Source organism: Phyllostomus hastatus, unplaced genomic scaffold, assembly GCF_019186645.2.
Source record: "Phyllostomus hastatus isolate PE091 unplaced genomic scaffold, TTU_PhHast_1.1 phas_scaffold_78, whole genome shotgun sequence".
In the NCBI taxonomy this organism is placed as follows: Eukaryota; Metazoa; Chordata; class Mammalia; order Chiroptera; family Phyllostomidae; genus Phyllostomus; species Phyllostomus hastatus.
This window is the reverse complement of record NW_025334041.1, coordinates 89,512,781-89,532,734: the sequence shown is the minus strand read 5'-3', so window position 1 is coordinate 89,532,734 and position 19,954 is coordinate 89,512,781. Positions and strand designations below refer to the sequence as shown.

The 19,954-nt window shown below is 39.9% G+C and overlaps 1 protein-coding gene across 1 annotated transcript; it reads left to right on the top strand.

Annotated features, from left to right (window-relative positions):
- Positions 1 to 12,745: 12,745 nt before the first annotated feature.
- LOC123811322 lies at positions 12,746 to 19,954 on the top strand. The gene is made up of 4 exons (XM_045827289.1): positions 12,746 to 12,833; positions 17,403 to 17,508; positions 18,222 to 19,494; positions 19,645 to 19,954. The coding sequence occupies exons 1-3, from the start codon at positions 12,746 to 12,748 to the stop codon at positions 18,967 to 18,969; spliced, it is 942 nt and encodes a 313-aa protein (XP_045683245.1). The 3' UTR covers positions 18,970 to 19,494; positions 19,645 to 19,954.

Below are 19,954 nucleotides of genomic sequence, written 5' to 3'. Positions count from 1 at the left end.
TCATGTAATATATGTAAATTAAGACACCTCCAGATTTTGTTTCAATAGATTGAAAAACCATGCATTAGATTGGAAAGCACAGAAATCTGACTGATTATACAATTTGGGACCGACTGTCACACAACCCCCGTCCCGCATGCTTGGAGTGAGGCAGTGGGAAGGCTGATGGCTGCAAAAGGGGACAGAGAAGAGGGAAGGAGGACTGGCCTTCCCACACATTCTTCCTGTTTACCTTCTGCTACGCTTTTGTTTTGGTATAATCTATTTGTATCTTATTGGTGCTCTGGTCTTCAGGGAGTCATAATTTAAAAATAAAAAGAGACAGAAAGCTTGAATTGCTTCAGAATTCTATTTCTCCATCTGCCCTAATTGTTAAGCAGAGAACTGTGCTTCTTCCAAACCCATTTCTTATTCTTTCCAAAGAGGAGTAACAACTTAAAAAAAAATACTTCAGTCTGGTTGGTTTAGCTGTTCTCCAAACAAGTGATCCCTTGGGCAAGTTAACTTTTGAGAGGCTCAGTTTCCTTATCTGTAATAAGAGGGTTAACCTGATATGTTATTCTAGCTTTAGAATTCTATGATCTCATGTTTCTCCATTTCTTTTAGATAGAAATGGTTTGTGTATAGGAATCTGAAAATTTTCAAGTTCTTATTTGCTCTTCATGGTGGGAAGGATTCCTCTTCCTTGTTTCATGTGCCTCCTTTTGCTATTATTCTAAATCCTGTGATGTATCTTATGTTTTGAACAAGATTCCAATAGCTCCAGGCTTCCCCAGGTTGGAGGGAACCCAGGCTGAATGACGGGTCACACACGCGGAAAACAAAGACAAGGAGGAAGGGTGTGAGCCTTGGGGAGCGCAGACAGCAATCACTCACTTCCCGGAAAACCTCAAGTCAGTTGGAGGAACTTGGTGCACTGCTGTTCCATCGCTGTGGGATTGTTCCAGCCCACAGATATGGAAATACCGCCCAAATTGTCCTGTTTGAATAAAACTTTTGAGCCCGAAGAAATAGATTCTGAATAAGTAAAAAGAAATCAAAAGATAATTTTCAGATAGCTCATAAATTTGGGATTTTCTAGTTTTATTTTTTTATTGCTGTTCAGTTACAATGTTCCACATTTTTCCCCATTGCCCTCCCTTGCCCCATCCCTCACCAGTTCCCAGTCAGTGCCCTCCCCCCTGCCTTGTCCATGCCCATGAGTCCTCTATTCATGGTCTTTGGCTTGCCCCTCCCCCTTCTTTCCTCTGCTATCCTCGCCCCCTCCCCTCTGGTCACTGTCAGTTTTTTAATAGAAACTTGTAGAATTTTAACAATAGCAATTATGTTCTTAGGTTTTTGGTTATGTAGCAAGGTCATCAATAAAAAATAACAAGTAATAATGATATAAGATTAGAAACTGAATTTAAATGTAATTTGCATTGCTTTAATCCCCTGGTTTTTCTTTCTTGCTGAACAAAAATACCTAGTATACTGGAGAAATAGAATTACATTAATTTAAATTTTCTTCAGAAGAACACAAAAAACTTTATGGAAAAATATGTGATTTTCACATTACCAGAAAATAAAGATTTGAGAAAGTGGGGACAGGCTTAAATATATCATTTATTCCAATTTTAAATGATTTTAATTCTTTTTTTCCAAATGTAAGAAGTCCAAGTGTCCATCAGTAGATGAATGGATAAAACAACTATGGAACATTTATGCAATGGAATACTACTCATCCATAAAAAATGAAAAAAGAAGAAAATTTTACCAGTAGTGACAGCACGGATGAACCTGGAGAACATTATGCTAAATGAAATAAGCCAGTCAGAGAAAGACAAATAACACACGATTTCACTCCTGGGGAATCTAATGAAAAACCTGAACTAAGAATCAAAATAGAGACAGACTCATAGACAGCAGGCTGACAACTCTGGGGGTGGGGAAACTAGGAGGTAGAAGGACCCAGCAAAAAGGAAAAAGGCCTCATGGATGTGGGCAACAGTGTGGTGACTGCTGGGGAAAGATGGGTATTAGGGGGATAAACAGTAATGGCAAAAATACAATAAAAGATTTTTATAAAAGAATGTAAGAAATTCACATCATTTTACTGACATATCTGTGTTGAAAATTTCAACTTTAAAACTGCATCAAACACTAGATTTTAAATGTTTGTTAAATGCATTAATGAACTTTCTATTTGTGTGGAAGAAAAGAAAAACAAAGGTCTTGAAACCAGAATGAAGATATTCAGCTCTTTTAGTGATAGTTGTAATTGGTTTTGGAACTGATTAAATTACTTAATCTGTTTTCTATATAAAAGAGGAGAGTTGTGCCTTTTAGAAAATGATCCTTAATATCAGAAAATAACTTGAAGAAAGTAGTTTATTATATTCAATATACACAAGTAATATGCATTAACCAGTCAGTACTAAGGGAGAAATAGGTTGAAAGGAACCAATAGCACAATATGAATTATGGCCCAAAATTAAATTATAAAGTAAAATTAGGGTAAATACTATACTTACCAAAAATTAAATAAGAAAAACATTAGTATCATTCATAGTTTTTAAAATATAATATTTTATCTGTATGGTTGACAGTCTGTTTTAAATATTTTCTTACAAAGCAATAAATTTTTCATGTTTTTTAAAAAGAGAAATAAAAAAGTACAGAACTGGTAATTTTCTATCAACCCTCATATGTAGTTTTGAGTAAATGAAACCATATATTTGTGCAACCTGCTTTTCTCACTTAAGAATATATAATACTCCTCTTTTTTTACTACATATACATTTGCTAATTTACTTATAGTTGCTAACATCCTGTTTTATAAATATACTGTAATTTATTTGAGGAATCCTCTATTAAAGAGAATATCTGTCATAGTGTCAACAATAAAAATAATATTAGAAAAGAATCCTCTATTAATTGACTTTTTAATATTTTTCTATTAAAAACAAGGCTAAAACTAAAATTCCTTTACATTAGCTTTGTTCACATGTGCCAGTCTATCTATTGAATGACTTCCTTAAAAAGCTGAGTTCAAAGATGAATACTCAAAATCTTGACAGACAATTGCTACATTGACCTCAATGTTCTCCCAATTCAGACATTTACTGAGAACATATGAAAACCCTTGTTTCCTCTGCCTTTCGCCACAACTGGGTCATTAATACTTTCTATTCTTGTCAAACTAATACATGTGAGATGAGAACTCATTGTATTTTTAAATAATGGATGAAATTGTGCATTTCTCTTATGATTTTTTATTACTTGGAATTTTTCTCTTCAACCTCTTATTCCTTCCTATGCCCACTTTTCTATTAGATTACAGATCCTTTGCTCTCTAATTTGCAAGATACATTTCACATTAAAGAAATTGACCTTTGCCTGTGTTCTAAACCACCACCTCTTAATCTGTTGCCTTTTCATTTTGGTTTGATTCTTCGTGCAGGGCAGAATATGCATCTTTTATCCAAATGTCATTGATCCACTTATTTAACAAATATTTATTGCATATTTACTATGTGCTAAGGATACAATAAACCAATACCAAAATAAACCTTGACCCCGCATCGACCTTAATAACATAGTGGAGAAACGAGCATTGATCAACTAATAAAAAAGCACATAATCTCAATTTTTTTTAAAAAAGTACCAGGAACATTTTTTCTCCTCTATAGCTTCTAGACTATGCAGGCTATATACTTCATAAACCATAATTATGGTTTCAGGATTTTTGTTTTGTTTAAACAAATGTGGAATTAATTTCAGGATAGAGAGTAATGTCTAAATCCTACTTGTCTCTGTTTTTTAAAAAATCCTGGTTAGTCACTGTGTACTTCATTAACTGGATTATGTGGCTTGGTGTGCCACATTTATCACCCAGGTATGACTTCAGTTACCCTTATTCTCTAGGTCTATTTCATTTCACACCTACCTGTATCTGAATCAGTCTCATACTGTTCTAAAGATTGTATTTTCATAATTAGTTGCAACTGCTAGCAAGACCAGCCCCATTCTCATTTTCTTGTATAACTCATTCTGGATATTCGCACTTATTCCTCTAAACCCTGTTGGCATTCTTATGGACATTTTGTTGCATTTTTAGAATAATTTAGTGACAACAAATATCTTGAGTCTTTCTATCTGTGAAAAAGATTGGCCTTCCCATTTAAGTCTTCTTTTTATTTCCTTTCAGTGGAATTTCAAGGTTTTCTTCTCATATTAGTCTCCACTTATTTTTGTTTACCTTCAGGTTTCTTTTTTAACTCATTATTTATACACTTCGATGATTCATTTCAAAGATTTAATATTTCCTTTAGTTTGACAGTGCATAGCACTTGCAAACAAAAATATTGGTCTATTCATTGTGGCATTGTTTTCTCTGGATTGAGTTTTTGTATCGTTAACCTATCATGTTTCTTCCTTCCTTTCTTATAGTATGTTTAATAGGTGCCACCTATTTCTTTTCAGGTTACAGTCATTCGATAAGCATAGACCTGTGCAGACTTTCTTTTGGTCTGGATACTGTGTGACTGGCTTCTCAACCACTTCCTATGCCTCCTCTTACAAGCCCTATCTGCATATTCTTTTGTGGTTTGAAGTCTATATGTCGATGGTTTCTGATCTAGTTTCTGAATTTCTATCATCTACAGGAGATAATGAGCTGGATGGAGGCTGAGTCATCTGTGCTTAGTACATTCCTTCTGTTTTCTTCTTCTGTCACGATGCTTGGAATCTCCCCACTTCAGTTCACTCTTCTAGTTAGAAGTGTATTCTCTCCCTCTGGGGCATGGCCATACATTTTAGGTTTATCTCTCAATTCAGGCAACAGCAGACATCTACTTCTTTGGGAAGAAACAACAGTAAGATTTCTTCCCCAGCCTCACTCCCCTCCCTGAGGAACTGCTACCATTGCTCTCCCATCCCTGCAGACTGGAGCTTAGGGGAACACTGGAGGAGGGATGTTTATATAGACAAACATTCAGGGCATTGACAATGACAATATTAATCTACATGAAGACCAGAAGAAATCAGATAGGTCCTTGACTCTATTCTTCCCCTGGGCCATTAATAACCTGAGAGGTCTTTGTCTTATTTCTTTTCTCTCCATAAAAGTTCAATTATGGTTGGAAACCACTACCTGTGAGTGATCCTACTCTGGGTTATTTCCCACCTTCTTCCCAAACAGAGAAAAAGCACAGTTGTCAGACCTTGCAGTTCTTCCCATTTTGGGTGGGTCATTCACTCTCCAGAGAATTTCTACTCTTTTTTTTAAAAAAAATGTTATTGTGCATTTTTTTGCATTACCACTTGATCCCCTTGCACAACCCTCCCCCTAACAATCATCACACTGTTGTCCATGTCTGTGAGTCCTTTACCTTTTTGTTCGATCCCTCCACCCCCTAACACCACCATAGCTGTCATCTTCTCTCTATGAGTCTGCCTCTGTTTCACTTGTTACTTCAGTTAGCTCATTAGATTCCACATATGAGTGAAATCATACAGTATTTGTCTTTGTCTGACTGACTTATTTCACTCAGCATAATGTTTTCTAGGTCCATCCATGCTGTCCCACAGGGTACAATTTTCTTCTTTTTTTTATAGCTCAGTAGTATTCCTCTGTGTAGATATCCCATAGTTGTTTCATCCACTTGTCTACTCATGGGCACTTGGGCGGCTACCATATCTTGGTGACTATAAATAATGCTTCAACAAACATACAAACAATTCAAGTAAAAAATGGGCAACGTACCTGAATAGACAGTTCTTCAAAGAGGACAGACAGATGGCCAACAGACATATGAAAAAAATGCTCAATGTCTCTAATGTAATGCTCTAACCATTAGAGAGATGCAAATTAAAACTACAGTGAGATATCACTTCACACCTGTCAGAATGGCTATCAACAATACATCAACAAACAATAAGTGCTGGCCAAGATGTAGAGAAAAGGAAACCCTTTTGCACTGTTGGTGGGAATGCAGACTGGTGCAACCACTATGGAAAACAGTATAGATTAAAAATGGATCTGTCTTTTGACCCAGTGATCTAACTTCTGGGAATCTATCCAGGGAATTTCCACTCTTATGCTTGCTAAGCAGCTCTTCATATTTTCTCCCCTTGGCTGACCACACAACCTCCCAGTTCACTTCCCTGCAAATTGAAGGTGCAAGAGTGAGTTTCAGTGAAATGTATCCTTTCATGTGCATGGATCCAAAAGAGTGGGATAGAATCTGTATCTCAGAAGTCCTAGTATCTTCTATCTCCAAAAACTTCACCAAGCATTATGTTGTAGATTTCTTTGTCAATGTTTGTTTTTATGTTTTGGGAGCAGAAAAATATTATCATCTTGCAAATACCCTGCCAGCTTCCTGGGGAGTCCTAAGGATGCCAGTTTAGCATACCCCACGAGGGCTACCACTCATGCCTCAAGTGTAATCTTTACTTTCAGCAACACCTGTGCTACATTTATTTTTGAGGAGGGAATTCATACTTATCTCTACTTGTTTCCATGGAAGGAGGAGTTTTCATACCTGTTAAGTCAAACCATGGGAGAGGGTCTTCCAGAGTCTCTGCCCCGTCTGTCACATTTCTCTGAAAGGAGATTTGTTTTCCTATTCAGTGAGACTGGGAGAAAAAAGAAGAGCCAGACTTAGAGGCTCAGCCTCTGTCGAGGTTGAGTTCTCTTTCTCTCTCAGGCAGCCTGTGCTCTGGACTCACATACATATTCAGGTCTGGTTTCAGAAGCCTTTGCTGGGTAGGTTTGTTTAATTGAACAGGCGAGATGAGTATTAGCCAGCCTTGTTTTCCAATCAGCTTCACTCCTCACCTCCCTAAGCTGATATTTCTTCTATCATGCTCTGTGTGGGTCTTTCAACTTGTCCCCGGCCCAGGGGATGGAGGGTTAGCCAGAGTGTTATTCATTAGTCTCCTAAACCCCCCAAAACCTTGCTTTACTGAGGTTGGTAGGCTCTGCATATCCAAAGAACAAAAGGTACGTTTTCTCTTTGCCTAAGCCAGGAATGTTATCCCAAAGAGAAAGACAAAATCCCAACTTAAAAATATACTCTCAAGGAGAACCAGCTCCTAAAGTGTAGAGAACCAAATTCCAACACCCTTGAGAATTAATGAATTTATTATTTCTGTGAAATTCTTCTCACTGTTTCTTGTCTGTGCTGAAGAATTAGAGGAATTTCTAAAATATAAGTCCCTGCAACACTCTTGGAAACAAGTCTTTACTGAGACATTTTTGAAGTTCAGCCTCCAAGAGGTGGTTTTATTTCCTCTCAGGTGTTTACCTGCAGTCAGAGTACAGGGAAGTACCTGACGAGAAGGTTAGGGCAGGACAATCAGGCATCCGCTATTACTCTAAACTAACCCAGAGAGCAATTTGAAAACTTTTTACTTATTTTTTGCAAACAAGAGATTTCTTTATTTAAATTGACCAAATACAGAAAATCTAAGGTTCACTGTGTGCAGAAGAGTGTTCTCAATTAAGGGCACACTTTTAAAAAATGGACAGCTGGGTATATGTTTGTGTGCCCTTCTCACTCATGATCACTGGTCACTGAAAATTCTGGTGGAAGGCGACACAGAAACCTCACTGTGCAAAACCGCAGGGCAACCTGGAAAGCGGCACCTGCGGTTTTGGCGGCACAGCGGGCACCGCAGAGGCGGGTGGTCAGCACGGTTCAGCCGCAGCAAACCCAGGTTAGAAATCCCTCGCCCTCAAAGGGGCCATCGGCCCTCCTCTTCCCAACCACCTCTTAAGGAACTTTTGGTTCCACAAAAGAAAGAATTCTCCAAAAAGTACTTTTTCACTTGTGCATAGCCTCCAAATTTGCATATTCTCACCAGTTTCAATGAAATGCCTTGGAAACATCCAAGTAAAAAAGGAATAGAACTGAGAGAAAAGAAAATCTCCACATAACTGCTGTTCTGATTAAAAAAAAAGTGCACATTCATTTTAAAAACCTTGAAAATATAGAAAAGTAGGAAAAAGAAAGTAAATATTATTCACCATATAATAACTATAATTAATGTTTGTGTATTTCTGTTGAATTTCCCCCTAGGAATACTGAAATATACACATAATTATGATAAATCTGCTGTTTTAGATGTGTCTTTTTATTTTTATAAACTTTAAAAGATTACATTAATATTTCTTCAAAAACATCATATATGTTGACTCCATGTATTGCTTCTATAAGAAAGAGGGCTGTGAATTTTCAAAGCTACAATGTCCCTAATAAAGAAATCCACAAAGAAGGTACAGTTTAAAAAGAAAGGAAAAGAACTACCCAATAGAAGCATGTGAAAATTTGCATGTAGTAAAATGCAATTTTAAAAATAAGGATTTTTTTTTTACCTACAAATTTTGGTAGGGAAAATAATTATGCCCAAGGCTGATGGGTAAATCAGCAAAAAAAATTTTTTAAAACCCATAAAATATTTAATATTTTTTAAATACCTAGTATTCTAACTTCAAGATATCTATCTAAAAATGTAGGAAATCCACACATTCACACACCATATGCCCTGTAGCTTCATTTACAATAGTGAAAAAAAGGAAAAAACTAGGGAGAAACTAAATATCCAAAAATGGGGTGTACTTCACTCTATGAAGGTGTACCTAGGCTTTGTAATATCGGGCAGACATTAAAAATAGATACAAAATTTATGTAAAAATTTGAAAAAAAGGCTTAATACAAAGGCTTAATTGCAATGGAAAGCAAAAGCACATGATTCTATAAAAACACACATTTGAAGAAATTGTTCTCAGTTATGTTTGGATGGTGAGATTATAGATTTTTTCTTTTTCTTCAGTATTTGTTGTTAAATACCATTTTAATAGTTTACTCTTTTACTTCCTGGCACACTTATTCAGTTTTTAATAGTCACTACAATTTTGACCTGATCTGAAAGGGTTTGGGAAAGAAGAAAAGGACACAATTATTACTGAAATATCTAAGCAGTTACATACACTAAACTGATGGAATTTTCTCATTTCACTTGCCATACAAACTTCAAAAATTTGAGGCCTAAAATATGAGCCATTTTTACTCATTTCTATGTTAATTATCATAAATGCCTCTTTTATCCTTGAATATAATAAGCTCATGGAATGCCTGATGAATTGACCCCAGCTGTGGACTGAGGTGGGGGTGGGGAGTCATTTTCATTCAGTGTGACAACATAGCTCTCTAGAACAACTTCCAACGTAAAAGCGGGGGCTAAGTGATGCTTGGACTGGCCAGAAAGGCAACCACTGCTGATCACACAATTCCCACCCTCCTGCCATCTCTCTAGATCTTTTTTAATCCAGCCCATCACATGGGTAATCAATATATAATTGGGTAAATACATTAATTAAGGAAAAGCATGTGTAGACTGACTTATTTAAAACATGACTGGTAACTTCTAGTGCTTGCTAGGATACACTGTGTATCAAGTCCATGTTTGGCAACGGGTTTTGAAGGGCTGGCTACATTTTAAACAGCAACCACCACCAACCAATTGTGAAAATCCAGTCTCTAGAAACTGGGACAAATCTCATAGACCAAGTTGATTCCTAGCTTAAAATTCCAAGTCTCCTGTGATCCCATTCAAATTAATGGCATGCTATGTTCAGTTATTAATTATACAGCTGCTCCAAGAATGATAATGGCATTGTGTGAGATGCATCCTCAGAGAGGCTTGGGTCCTTCTGCCCTGACCTAAGTGCAGCACTAGAGCATATTGTTCTTCAGTGTAAGGCCCCATCAAAGTCAATGTTACAAATACTAAATCTATTTTAATAAGTCACTTTTGATGAGACTTTTGCTCATGGTTAGAGAGCATGAGGAAACGTAAGTACAAAGTGATTTGCAAAGTAATAACAGTTTCCTACCCAGGTGATAGCTCAGAGGAGATTTAATTGAATAAAATTACCCCATTCCAACAGTAATACTTTGTACTTTATGTCACAATTATCATGTGAGGATCCTGATGAGATTTATGAACATTGATTAAACATCAGAACACCATTTTCAAAAAAGTGGTATTAACATTATTTTATTGAGCCTAGAGAGGGATAGTTTCCTATCCCAAAGCACACAGCTCAAGTTAAAACAACAACAATAACAACAACAACAACAAAACCTCAATCTGCAATGGCTTGATATGAGGAGTATTGATATACCCCTTTAGAAACTTTTCACTGCATAACTTACTATAACTAAAATGGTAGAAGAAAAAAGTTTTTATCCCTGGCTGGTATGGCTTAGTGGATTGAGTGCAGGCCTGTAAACCAGGGGGTCGATGGTTGATTACCAGTCAGGGCGCATGCCTGGGTTGTAGGCCAGGTCTCCAGTTGGGGGTATGAGGGAGGCGACCACATATTGATGTTTCTCTCCCTCTCTTCTTCCCTTCCCCTCTCTCTAAAAATAAATAAACAAAATCTTTAAAAAATAAACTTTTTGTCTCTCAGGGTATTTTATAATTGCCACTAAAGAATGTATTTCTGATTGTTAGAGCACTGAAATCATTTCTCTTGAACCCCTTGAGATTTTGGCTGGGAAAATTCTGTTTATAATTAGTTTGCCCTCCCCTTTCAGCTATAAATATTTGGCATCAGCAGAATCAAATACGAAATTCACAAATCATCAGGTAGGGCTGGAAGGAACATCAAAAATAGAGACAAGTCCTCTTGATTTCCAGATGAGGTGCCTCAGGCCCAAGGGCGTAGGGAGGAAGGGTGGGAAGGGGTCTCTGTCCAAATAATGAAGAAGCTCTAATGCCTCAAGTTGCAGAAGTGCCCCCACAGGGCTCTTGAGACGCTGACTATATCCTTAGTTTCCTGGGTAATTGGGTATCTGGAGTTGAATGGGTGTAAATGATTCTGTGGCCAGGCATAAAAGTGAAACTGATGGCAGAAAAATCTAAATTTTCAGCTCAGTGCAATTTAATGTAAAAGGTATAACAAACTCTGAAGTTATTTGATTAATAACCCTCGGTAGACTTGAATGCTACCAAAATGAAATCATGCGCATAAAAGCATCTATCCCACTGTCTGGCACATATGAAGCCCTCAATAAATGCTCCCTCTTGTTTTCCAAGCAGCACCCCCTACACACACCTTCTTCTCCCCCCTCCTCAGCCTGAGTTGTCAAACTGTTTGGTCCACATAGTCATATGTGCCTTAAATGCTGCAGAGCAGATTTTATTCAAGTTCACAGAAGCTTCCAGCACTGTAGTAGATGTTTCTTTAAATGCTATGAATTATTCTCTAAGCTTTCTTTGAAAGCAAATAAACATTGAATGAATGCATGTGCATTAAAGTTCATAATCAATAAAGTGTGATCAGAAGTAAAGTTGAAGTCAGACTAACAGCTGCTCCAACACAAGAGCGTGTATTTGGAAGCAAAGCCTCAGGCTTCCCAAAGGTGTAGCGTCCCCGCAACTACCACCAGTTCACAAGCACACCCCACCCTTGTGAAAGTTCCTGCTTTGGGGAGTTGAGCAAGACTCGCTCTCCTCACACAGAAAGTGATGTGACTTTCGTTTCTGTTTGCTCAACAAGCCCAGGGCAATCGAAATACAGGAATCAAAATCACATTTGTTGTTATTGTTGCTTTTGTTTTACGCCTGCCTGCACAATACAGAATGCAAATTGATCACACAAAAAATAGGTTCTGATGACCCAGTAACCTTTCTTTATTACGCTATACTTAAAATATCTTTCAATACATTACCGTTTTTGAAATTCTGGAAATGAAAACACAGTAACAATGACAGTGATGATGGTGGTGGGTGGGCAGCTTGGCTCCGTCTGCTTAACTGATTAAAAAAAATAGAAACCATGACAAGGCTGATTGTTTTTGCAATTCTTTTTTGCAAAACAGATATGTCTACTATTTAAATCTTGATCCCTCCCTTCCCTCAACATGACAGATCATTCAACCTCCAATCAAAAGCTTTCACTATTCTGTAGGAGAAAGTATTTTGGAAGTGAAACTATGTCTTTAATATTTCCAAGTAAAAAAAATTCATATCTGATAAAAGCAATACTGTTGGATATGTCATATGCAAAAAGAGCACCATATAATTAGAAGTGAATTTAGACAGAAAGACAGAAAGATGAGATGTAAAAGCAGTTAATTAGCGCACTTTTATAATTAGAGAGAGAATACTGCTCAGCCCCATGGTAATCGCTCCGTGAAGGACTCCTGCCGGTTAACTGATACTTCCCAAGAGCAGTTTCTTCTCTTTCTTTAAATGGAAAGTTTGAATTGCTGTCTTCTTGAGAACCATACTAGAATATGTCATCAATTGATTCATGTCTCTATTTTAGTTTTTTTAAATGCAAAAAATCAACTACAGGAATAAAACAAATATTATATTTGCAGAACGGAAGAATTGTAATAAAGCTGTATAACCTTGCATTCGATGTATAATTTTGAGTGTGATTTTTCAAAAAAAATAGTATTTGCACAACAAAAAATCACTTGGAAATACAGAGACACACGTGTTTCCCATTGGAAATGCTTAACCAGTTCAAAATGTCTGGACTCGCGAAATAGCAGCCCTCTCTGGGGCTGTTTTCCTGGGGACTGACTGATTCTAGTCTTATAGTAGATGATAGGGGACAAAGGAAAAGAGTGAACAGATTCAAGCGAAAGGACATGTTTTCACACTTTTTCTCCTGCCCTCTCCCCCAAATGTTTAGCATAATCACCTGACACAGGTACAGAGACTTTTCCGGATTGATGCCATGACGCAGTATGCAACCTTTGATCCCAAACAGTTGTGTAACTTCAAACTCTACTTGAGAAGTGGAGATGATGACATGTACTCAGAGGGTTTGGTGGAGTAAAGTAACACATTAGGCCTAGGAGTAGGGCATGCTTTACCCACTGTGAAATGCTTTAGTAAATTAGAGACAAAAATTAAATTCTCCATTTTATCCCTGAATACCAAAGACTTGTTTAGGTCAGCTAATTAACTTCACCTGAATAACCCTGTTCTAAACAAACAGTGCAAAACTGAAAAAGTTGGTGAAGCCTTACCAATTACAGGCCACAGGACCCAAACGTTAGTCAAATGCTCAGTCAACCTGAGATTGGCTGGACAAGCCATGGCACGTGGTGACCTTAGTGAGAAGGGCAACCTGACAGCAGAACAGAGTGAAAAGACTGATGTGTGAAATTTGCAACAGACTTGCCTTTTAATTGCAATCCAGAAAATATCAGTGACAGAAAGAAAAGTAGGTAAACTCTGAAACTGTTTGTGGACCTCATGTGTTCTTAAAAGTTTCAAGAGAACTTTTAAAACCAGTAGGACAGTGACAATCGCCTTGGTGTCTGGGTTAACTGCAGTGTATAAAGTGCAAGAATGACCCTGAGCAGCTCCCCTCAGCACGTCTATGACAACAGTCCAGATCGTTCAAGAAAGGGTTCTGTAGGAGGGAATCTGCCATGCAAGTGAATGGTCCCTGGGCACAGGGATGAGCAGGAACCTGACTGTGGCTCACATTTGTTCTGGCACATCCAAGGTTTGATAGAATCTCTCCAGACACTTACTGTTCTCTGGAATCATTCTAATATAGCAGGCACGTTAGAGATGGTACAGTGAGAACTATCGTATCTTAAAAAGAATGAGGTATGTAGCTTTTTAACAATGTCCATCGAAAATGACTGGGGTGGAAAGATTTTGATAAACAAGCCAAAAGAAAGTGATATATCCCCCCAAAATGCTGATTAATACCAACAATAGGAATAGACATTTTTAGAAAGTATGCTTAATCAGCTCCGCAGTATGGGGTTAACCAACTGTGTCAGCAGAACTAAATTACAGACTCATAGGAAAAGAAAAGGCAAATGAAAAAAAGAGAATTTTGAAACAAATTCAAAGTGTTCCCTCCTGGGGTAAAAGGCTAAAAGCCCTGACGAAAGCTCATTGGCTGAGCATCTCAAACAAATAAGCCCTAAGCATTTAATGAGTAAGAGTATCTGAAAATATGTAATATATTTCTATCTAAATTAGCTTAGGATAAAAATAAGGTGCTGGCCAACTGCTATAGAAATGCAAAAAGCACAAAACTAAAGAGAGTTAAATGCTCAAAGGGGTGGGGGGTGCCCAGTAACAGCCAGGTATAGATCACAAGACAGGGAATGAATTGGCTGTGGGCATTTGGTTCTTATCAGGTCAAGGCCATGGTTTGTCCCCTGCAGCCAATGATTGCTGGTAGCGAAAGCTGGGGACTTAAACGTGGCTGACTTTGACCTTCAAAGCAGTGGTTTCCAGGACATTTGAAGTCCAACCACACTCCTCATGGTGCTGTGATGCCGACTTAGAATCACGATGAAGTGACAGTTATTAAAAGAGCTGTAACTATCCATTGTCAACTTGGTGGTTTTTAAGTTCTTAAGCATTCTAGATTGTGCTAAGCAATGTGTTTTGGTTTTCATTTTCCTTGGTTTTTAAGGTGGTCAGGTGTTTATGTTGTTTCTATAAAATATTATTTTAACATAATTCCATATTTAAGGAAAAAACAAAGCAGAACAACAGCTTCCAGAGAATGGCATTTTGGTTTTCTGAGATGTAACCACTACTGGGCATAAAGAAATAAAATATGTGTATAAATTACCTCTTGCCCAACAGATTCAGGGTGCAATGCTACAAAGAAAGATAAATGTGAAATCAGGGAGCTAGAAAAAGGGCCTCCAAGAGTTGCCTGGCCAGCGGAGCCAGGATTAAGTATTTTGACCTCTAAACCACACTAAAGAATATCTAGACAAAATCTAATGGTAACAAAAATAATCCCACGCTTTTGACATCTCTTTGTTTACTTTAATTCTTTTAGGTGTAACTTTCAACAAAGACCTAAGTTGTCATTTTCAAACTTAGAGAGTAATATCTGGAAATTACAGTGCTTGAAGGTATTAAGGAATTCTTCTGACTCTTGATTTCCCTGTCGTAAGAATCTCAAAAGAGGGGACAGTTGAAAGTGAATAAATTTAAAAAGAACTACAAAGTGGAGGCATCTGTGTCTTCTGTCCCTGGAACATAAAGCACAAGAGTTGTAGATGTCAATGTTTTGAAAGTTCTTTATGAGAAATTATTGTCATTTTTATAGTATGAAATCTAGTATACTTTTCAAAAATTGCTTATTATTATCATAAATTTGGGCCTTACAAATGTCTAAAATTATAGTGATTATATGTCAAAATGCTTTCTTGTAACATGGAAGCTTCTTATAGTTCACCAGTATCACCAAGTTTGCAGTTACGGGTTTACAAGATATAATCCCAGTTCACATATCAAAGCAGAATTATTAAGATATTAGTGTTGATTCTTTCCTAAAATTGGAGTTTATTTTCCCCTGATCATGAGCATTAACTTATTTCTCTGCTTATTACTGCTTAAAAGCAGGACCCATTTAGAATATGGCATATTGAGCAGATAAAGATGTCCTTCGTTGCTGCTTCCCAAAGTGAGGTAAAGATGATTTAGGAGCATATATCCAAGCAAATTGCTTTAAATTTATTAGTGTACTTATTGTATTTCACATTAGAAAAAATATCCCAAAAACCCTATAACAAAGTTTCACTTTAAAATACATGTTTGTGTTTTACCTTAGATAACACTTTTTTTCCCAAAGAATAAGTAAATAATAATTGAGAGGACATTAAAACAGTGCTAAAACTCTAAGGGTGTATGCTGACATCCAGGCAGAGAAACATTGCTTTAGGATTACCTTCTCCAATCCAACTCTAAAATATCCAATTTGTCAATACTCACTATGAAATAGATATTATTGTAATGTTCTAACACCAAACTTATTTGTTCATTATGAAACTACACATTTTCTGTCTAATTTTACAATAGAGAATCACTAAATAGAAGAATTTAAAGTATACCTACAGAACAAAATAATATAATCATCTTATCTTGCCAGCGATTAACTTTCTCAAATGCAATCAGTGCATTAGTGACCCAGTTAAACTTGAACCCCAGTGTCCCAGTTTTCAGGCTGCCACTCACCACTTCTACCCAGAATCTTGGCTAGAAATATTTGTTCATGCAAAGAGTTTTTTCTTAATGAAACCAGTTTCCAAGACCATTCTTCATTTTCAGCCTACAATCACTGCATATTGATAGTTGCAAATACAATAGGTGATAGGGCAGTGTATCACAATGGCCTGGGTTCCTTGAAAGATGTTTAACTGGCAGATGTGTGAACCAACAAGTGTGTGAGAAAATGCTAGGGCTTCTCAAAGCATCTAGGCTAGGGCGCAGCACATTACTATGTTTTAAACCTCCAAGAGTGTTGTTATTTTTTGTTAATGCTCAACAAATATAAAAATCAGTAAACTTTACCAAGTTTTCAAAAACTAAAATATGTGTAGATTACTGCAAATAACAATCTTACAATCAAGTTTTCTATACAATCAAATCAAGACAGAATTCAAGGTAACAAAATGTTTAGAATGAAAAGCTAAAAATAATTGGGGAATGAGGAGAAGAGGGCAATACGTAACTAATTTGTTTTAGAAGTAAAATTCAAGCTAAAACTGAAAATACTTAGAATTAAAAGTGGCTACTCAAAAGTTTATTTTGCCCAAAAAATATGCAGATGCCTTTGTGAAGGGTTTGGAAGCCTGAGGCTTATTGCAGGGGGTTCAGGGAAGCAGGGCTAAAACTGAAACATAAACATCCCAAAGGGGTATTGTGTCTGTTTAGACTCCAAGAAACTCCTTCTCACATCCTTAAGAGGCAAGCTGCCGAGGAGGAAGAGAATTAGAGGGGATATTGTTTTTAATCCTGGGGTAAATAAGGCCTTGAACATCCTTACTTTTGCCCTGGGGGTGACCTGGACCACTTTTCTGCTTAGGGTCATTCAGTCATAGGAAGTCATGAGGGGAAAAAAAAGGCCTGAGTTGTTTGTTTGTTTCTTTGTTTGTGGAGTGGAGGGTTGTTGGAGAAATGCAAAGCCTGCGAGACCTCAGCACCGTCAGCACCAAGTGCAACCTGTCCTCACGCCTTCCCTCCTGCCCCGTGGGGGGAAGGGTCTCGCACGGGCCAGCAGGCCCCTGCCTGCTGCTCTCCTAAAGGGACTCAACGTCGCGGTTACTGGGCCGGGGGAGGGGTCAGGAACCACCCCGCAGCCCCTACACTCACACAAGACCATCATCTTCACACACCCCTGCTTATGACAGGAGACACCGAGTAGGAAAGCCTTCTGTACTTGGGGGTCTTTTTATTTAAGGAATGAGGGACTAGATAAAAAAGAACTTTGAGACATGAAGAAAAGAGAGAGAATTGGATACGATCACTTAACCCCTCTGGGTCTCAAACATCCGTCTGTGAAATGGGCAGGTGGAACCAACCGCCTTCACTCATCAGCCCTGATCTTCCCGTTCCTGCAGGCGGGGAAGGCGGGGCTGTGACAGGGACCCCGGGGGCAGCGATCACCTCGCCTACTCGTGCAGAGACGGGCACTTTCCCGAGCAGGTCGGTCATTCTGCGGACGGTGTAAGAGACATTCTGAAAGCGGGTCCTGGTGTCTGCCTCAGGCCTTAGTGTTCCCACCCCACCGCCCGCGCGCGCGTACACACTTTCTTTTCTTTTTCTTTTCCCCAAGGGAATTTTTCACAGTTGAACAAGTGGAAGCACAAATAGCTCTGCGGAACTATTTAGGAAAGTCAATGGGCAATTATGCAAAAGTCTATAATAAGGCTCCCTCGGAAGCAGAAAGCAGCTCTCGGGAATAAAGAGCGAGTTTCCCCTTTCCTGGCGCGGCCGAGTGCGCGGGGGCAACTTTATTGTGTCCCGGTGGCGGGCAGGGCTGGATCAGGTTCCCTCGGTGTCGCAGTTCCTGACTGTCTGTTTCTGCCACTCGAGATCTCCTCCTCCCTCTGTCCGTTTCTGTCACTGTCACAGCGTCTCTCTCCTTTCTTTCCCTTCTTCCAACCTCTCTCCGCTTCAACCCGGCCGCCCCCGCCGCTCCTCCCCAGGGGACTGGGGGCGCCGCCTCCTCCGAGGTGTCAGCACCTCGCGGACGCCCGGAGCGGGCGGTGCAGCGGGGAGAAGCCGGGCCTGCCGTGCCGCCCCTTCCTCCGGCAGCGGCGGCTGGAATCCCCGCGGGCGAAGGAACAGCATCAGTCCCCACACGAGTCTCCCGCGGCTTCTAATCCCCTTAGCGCATTGAAATAATAACCGGAGCCGCAAACGCGCGCTCCTTCCAGCCCTTCCGAGGGGCCGCTGCGGCTGAAGGGGTCACTGGGCAACCTGGGTCCCCAACGGCTCCCGCGTCCCAACGGACTCCGGGAGCACTCTTGGTTTCGGAGGAGGAATCGAGAAACGGGAGGCACCCCGAGGCTCACGGCTGCCCTAGAGAAGAGCCGTCGGGAACTGGGGCAAGAAGCTTCCAGAATTAGGCTAAGAGGCAAGTGGGGTGAGCCAGGGTCCCCGGTCCAGAAAGAAGAAAGGCGCCCTCGGGTGCTCGGCCCCAAGAATCGGAAGACAGAGGCCCAGGTCCCCATCCGCAGGTCCTCACGCAACCCCGGGCGGACGCGAACCACAAAGAGAAGACTGGGAGGCTGTCAAAACTCATGGGGGAGGGGACGCTGGCAGGACAGAGGTCGTTTCACGCGCTCTTTCCAGACGGTTCGGGGTCCTCGGGAAACACGTTGCTTCAGACCAACCTCTGTTCCCCCAGCCCCCACCGCCAAGCCAGGTGTGAGCGGAGCCCGCAGCCCCCACCACCGGGAAGCGCGTCCGGTCGGGATCCGGATCAGACCCTGGGAGTCCGCGCGCAGGCAGGCCCTGGCCTGGATGGCTCCGCGCGCAGCGACCAGAATGCGCGGCGGGGAGCTGCGGGGCCCTGGCCCCCTGACACGCACAGGCGACAGGACGGCCCTGCTGAGAGCTCTGCGGTGCAAAGCTCCCACTCATGAAAGAGTCCCGGAAGTGGCCGCATCGGCGAGTGAATGAAATTATCCTGGCCGAATTCTAAAGAAGGGACCCCACTCAGGGGCATGAGCTCAGCTGTGAACCGATTTGTTTGCGGCTCGTAGTTTCCCATTAGTTGTAAGTTTTCAAATGGGCCCTTTCTCACATACACCGGCTGGGAAAATGATTTTTAGCAAGTATACCCGAAGCTGACGTTAATATTTTGAAAAAGGAAAGGAAAGATGATATTTACTTTTCATTTTAAAATAAGAGCATGGAGAAGCATGTTTTGAGGTATTCACAAGAAAGTAAGTACTTGGCAGGCGCCCTTCAGCTTCTTGTTCTTTACGTCTCTGTGTTGTTCAGGCAGCTGGAATCCTTTCTGAGCGGCTGGAAGCCTTCGACGTTTTTCTTACTCATTAGATAGCTCAATGAAATGTTACAATATTTATTTTTGAATAATGAGTACGATTTTTTGGCCTGGAGGTTTTCACAAAACATGCCCCTTTATCCAGTGGCGTCTGAATGTTAACCATGAGCAGTCTGGCCCATCCTGTTGCTTCAAAGGTAAATGTTTGCGTTTGGTGACCAGAGCTGTTCCCCGGCCCTGCCCGCACTCAGTGCCCCCCCCCCCGCCCCAGCCCCCGCTAGTTTAGAGTGCATCACATGTGTGAGTGCTTGTGATTGGTTCCTGCAAGAATGTTCTGTGTTTTCCAGCTATTCTCAGGAGGGTCCTTATTGCTGCGGTTTCAATCTGGACCAAGGGACCCACACAGCATCTCACAAAATAATCTTGCACAGTTCAGTTGATTCTGCTGAAGTTGAAAAGAGGTGGTCGTCCACCACCACCACCGCTGGCAGCACTGCAGCACAGCTGAAAGCATCCTGTTTCTTTACACAGCCACGGAAGCAGTCTCATTGCTTTAAGTAGTCAATGTCAGCCCAAGTTCCCTGATATATCTATATTTAATACAATATTTTAAAGTCACTATACTCTGACACAGTGCCACATCAAAATGAATGTTTG

Bases quoted from the DNA above. Each gene is read 5' to 3' on its own strand.
- LOC123811322 (XM_045827289.1), top strand. From the start codon at position 12,746: ATGACGCAGTATGCAACCTTTGATCCCAAACAGTTGTGTAACTTCAAA. The intron at 12,834-17,402 runs GTTTGGTGGAGT...CCGTTCCTGCAG, and splicing joins TGATGACATGTACTCAGAGG to GCGGGGAAGGCGGGGCTGTG. The intron at 17,509-18,221 runs GTAAGAGACATT...CGCTCCTTCCAG, and splicing joins TCGGTCATTCTGCGGACGGT to CCCTTCCGAGGGGCCGCTGC.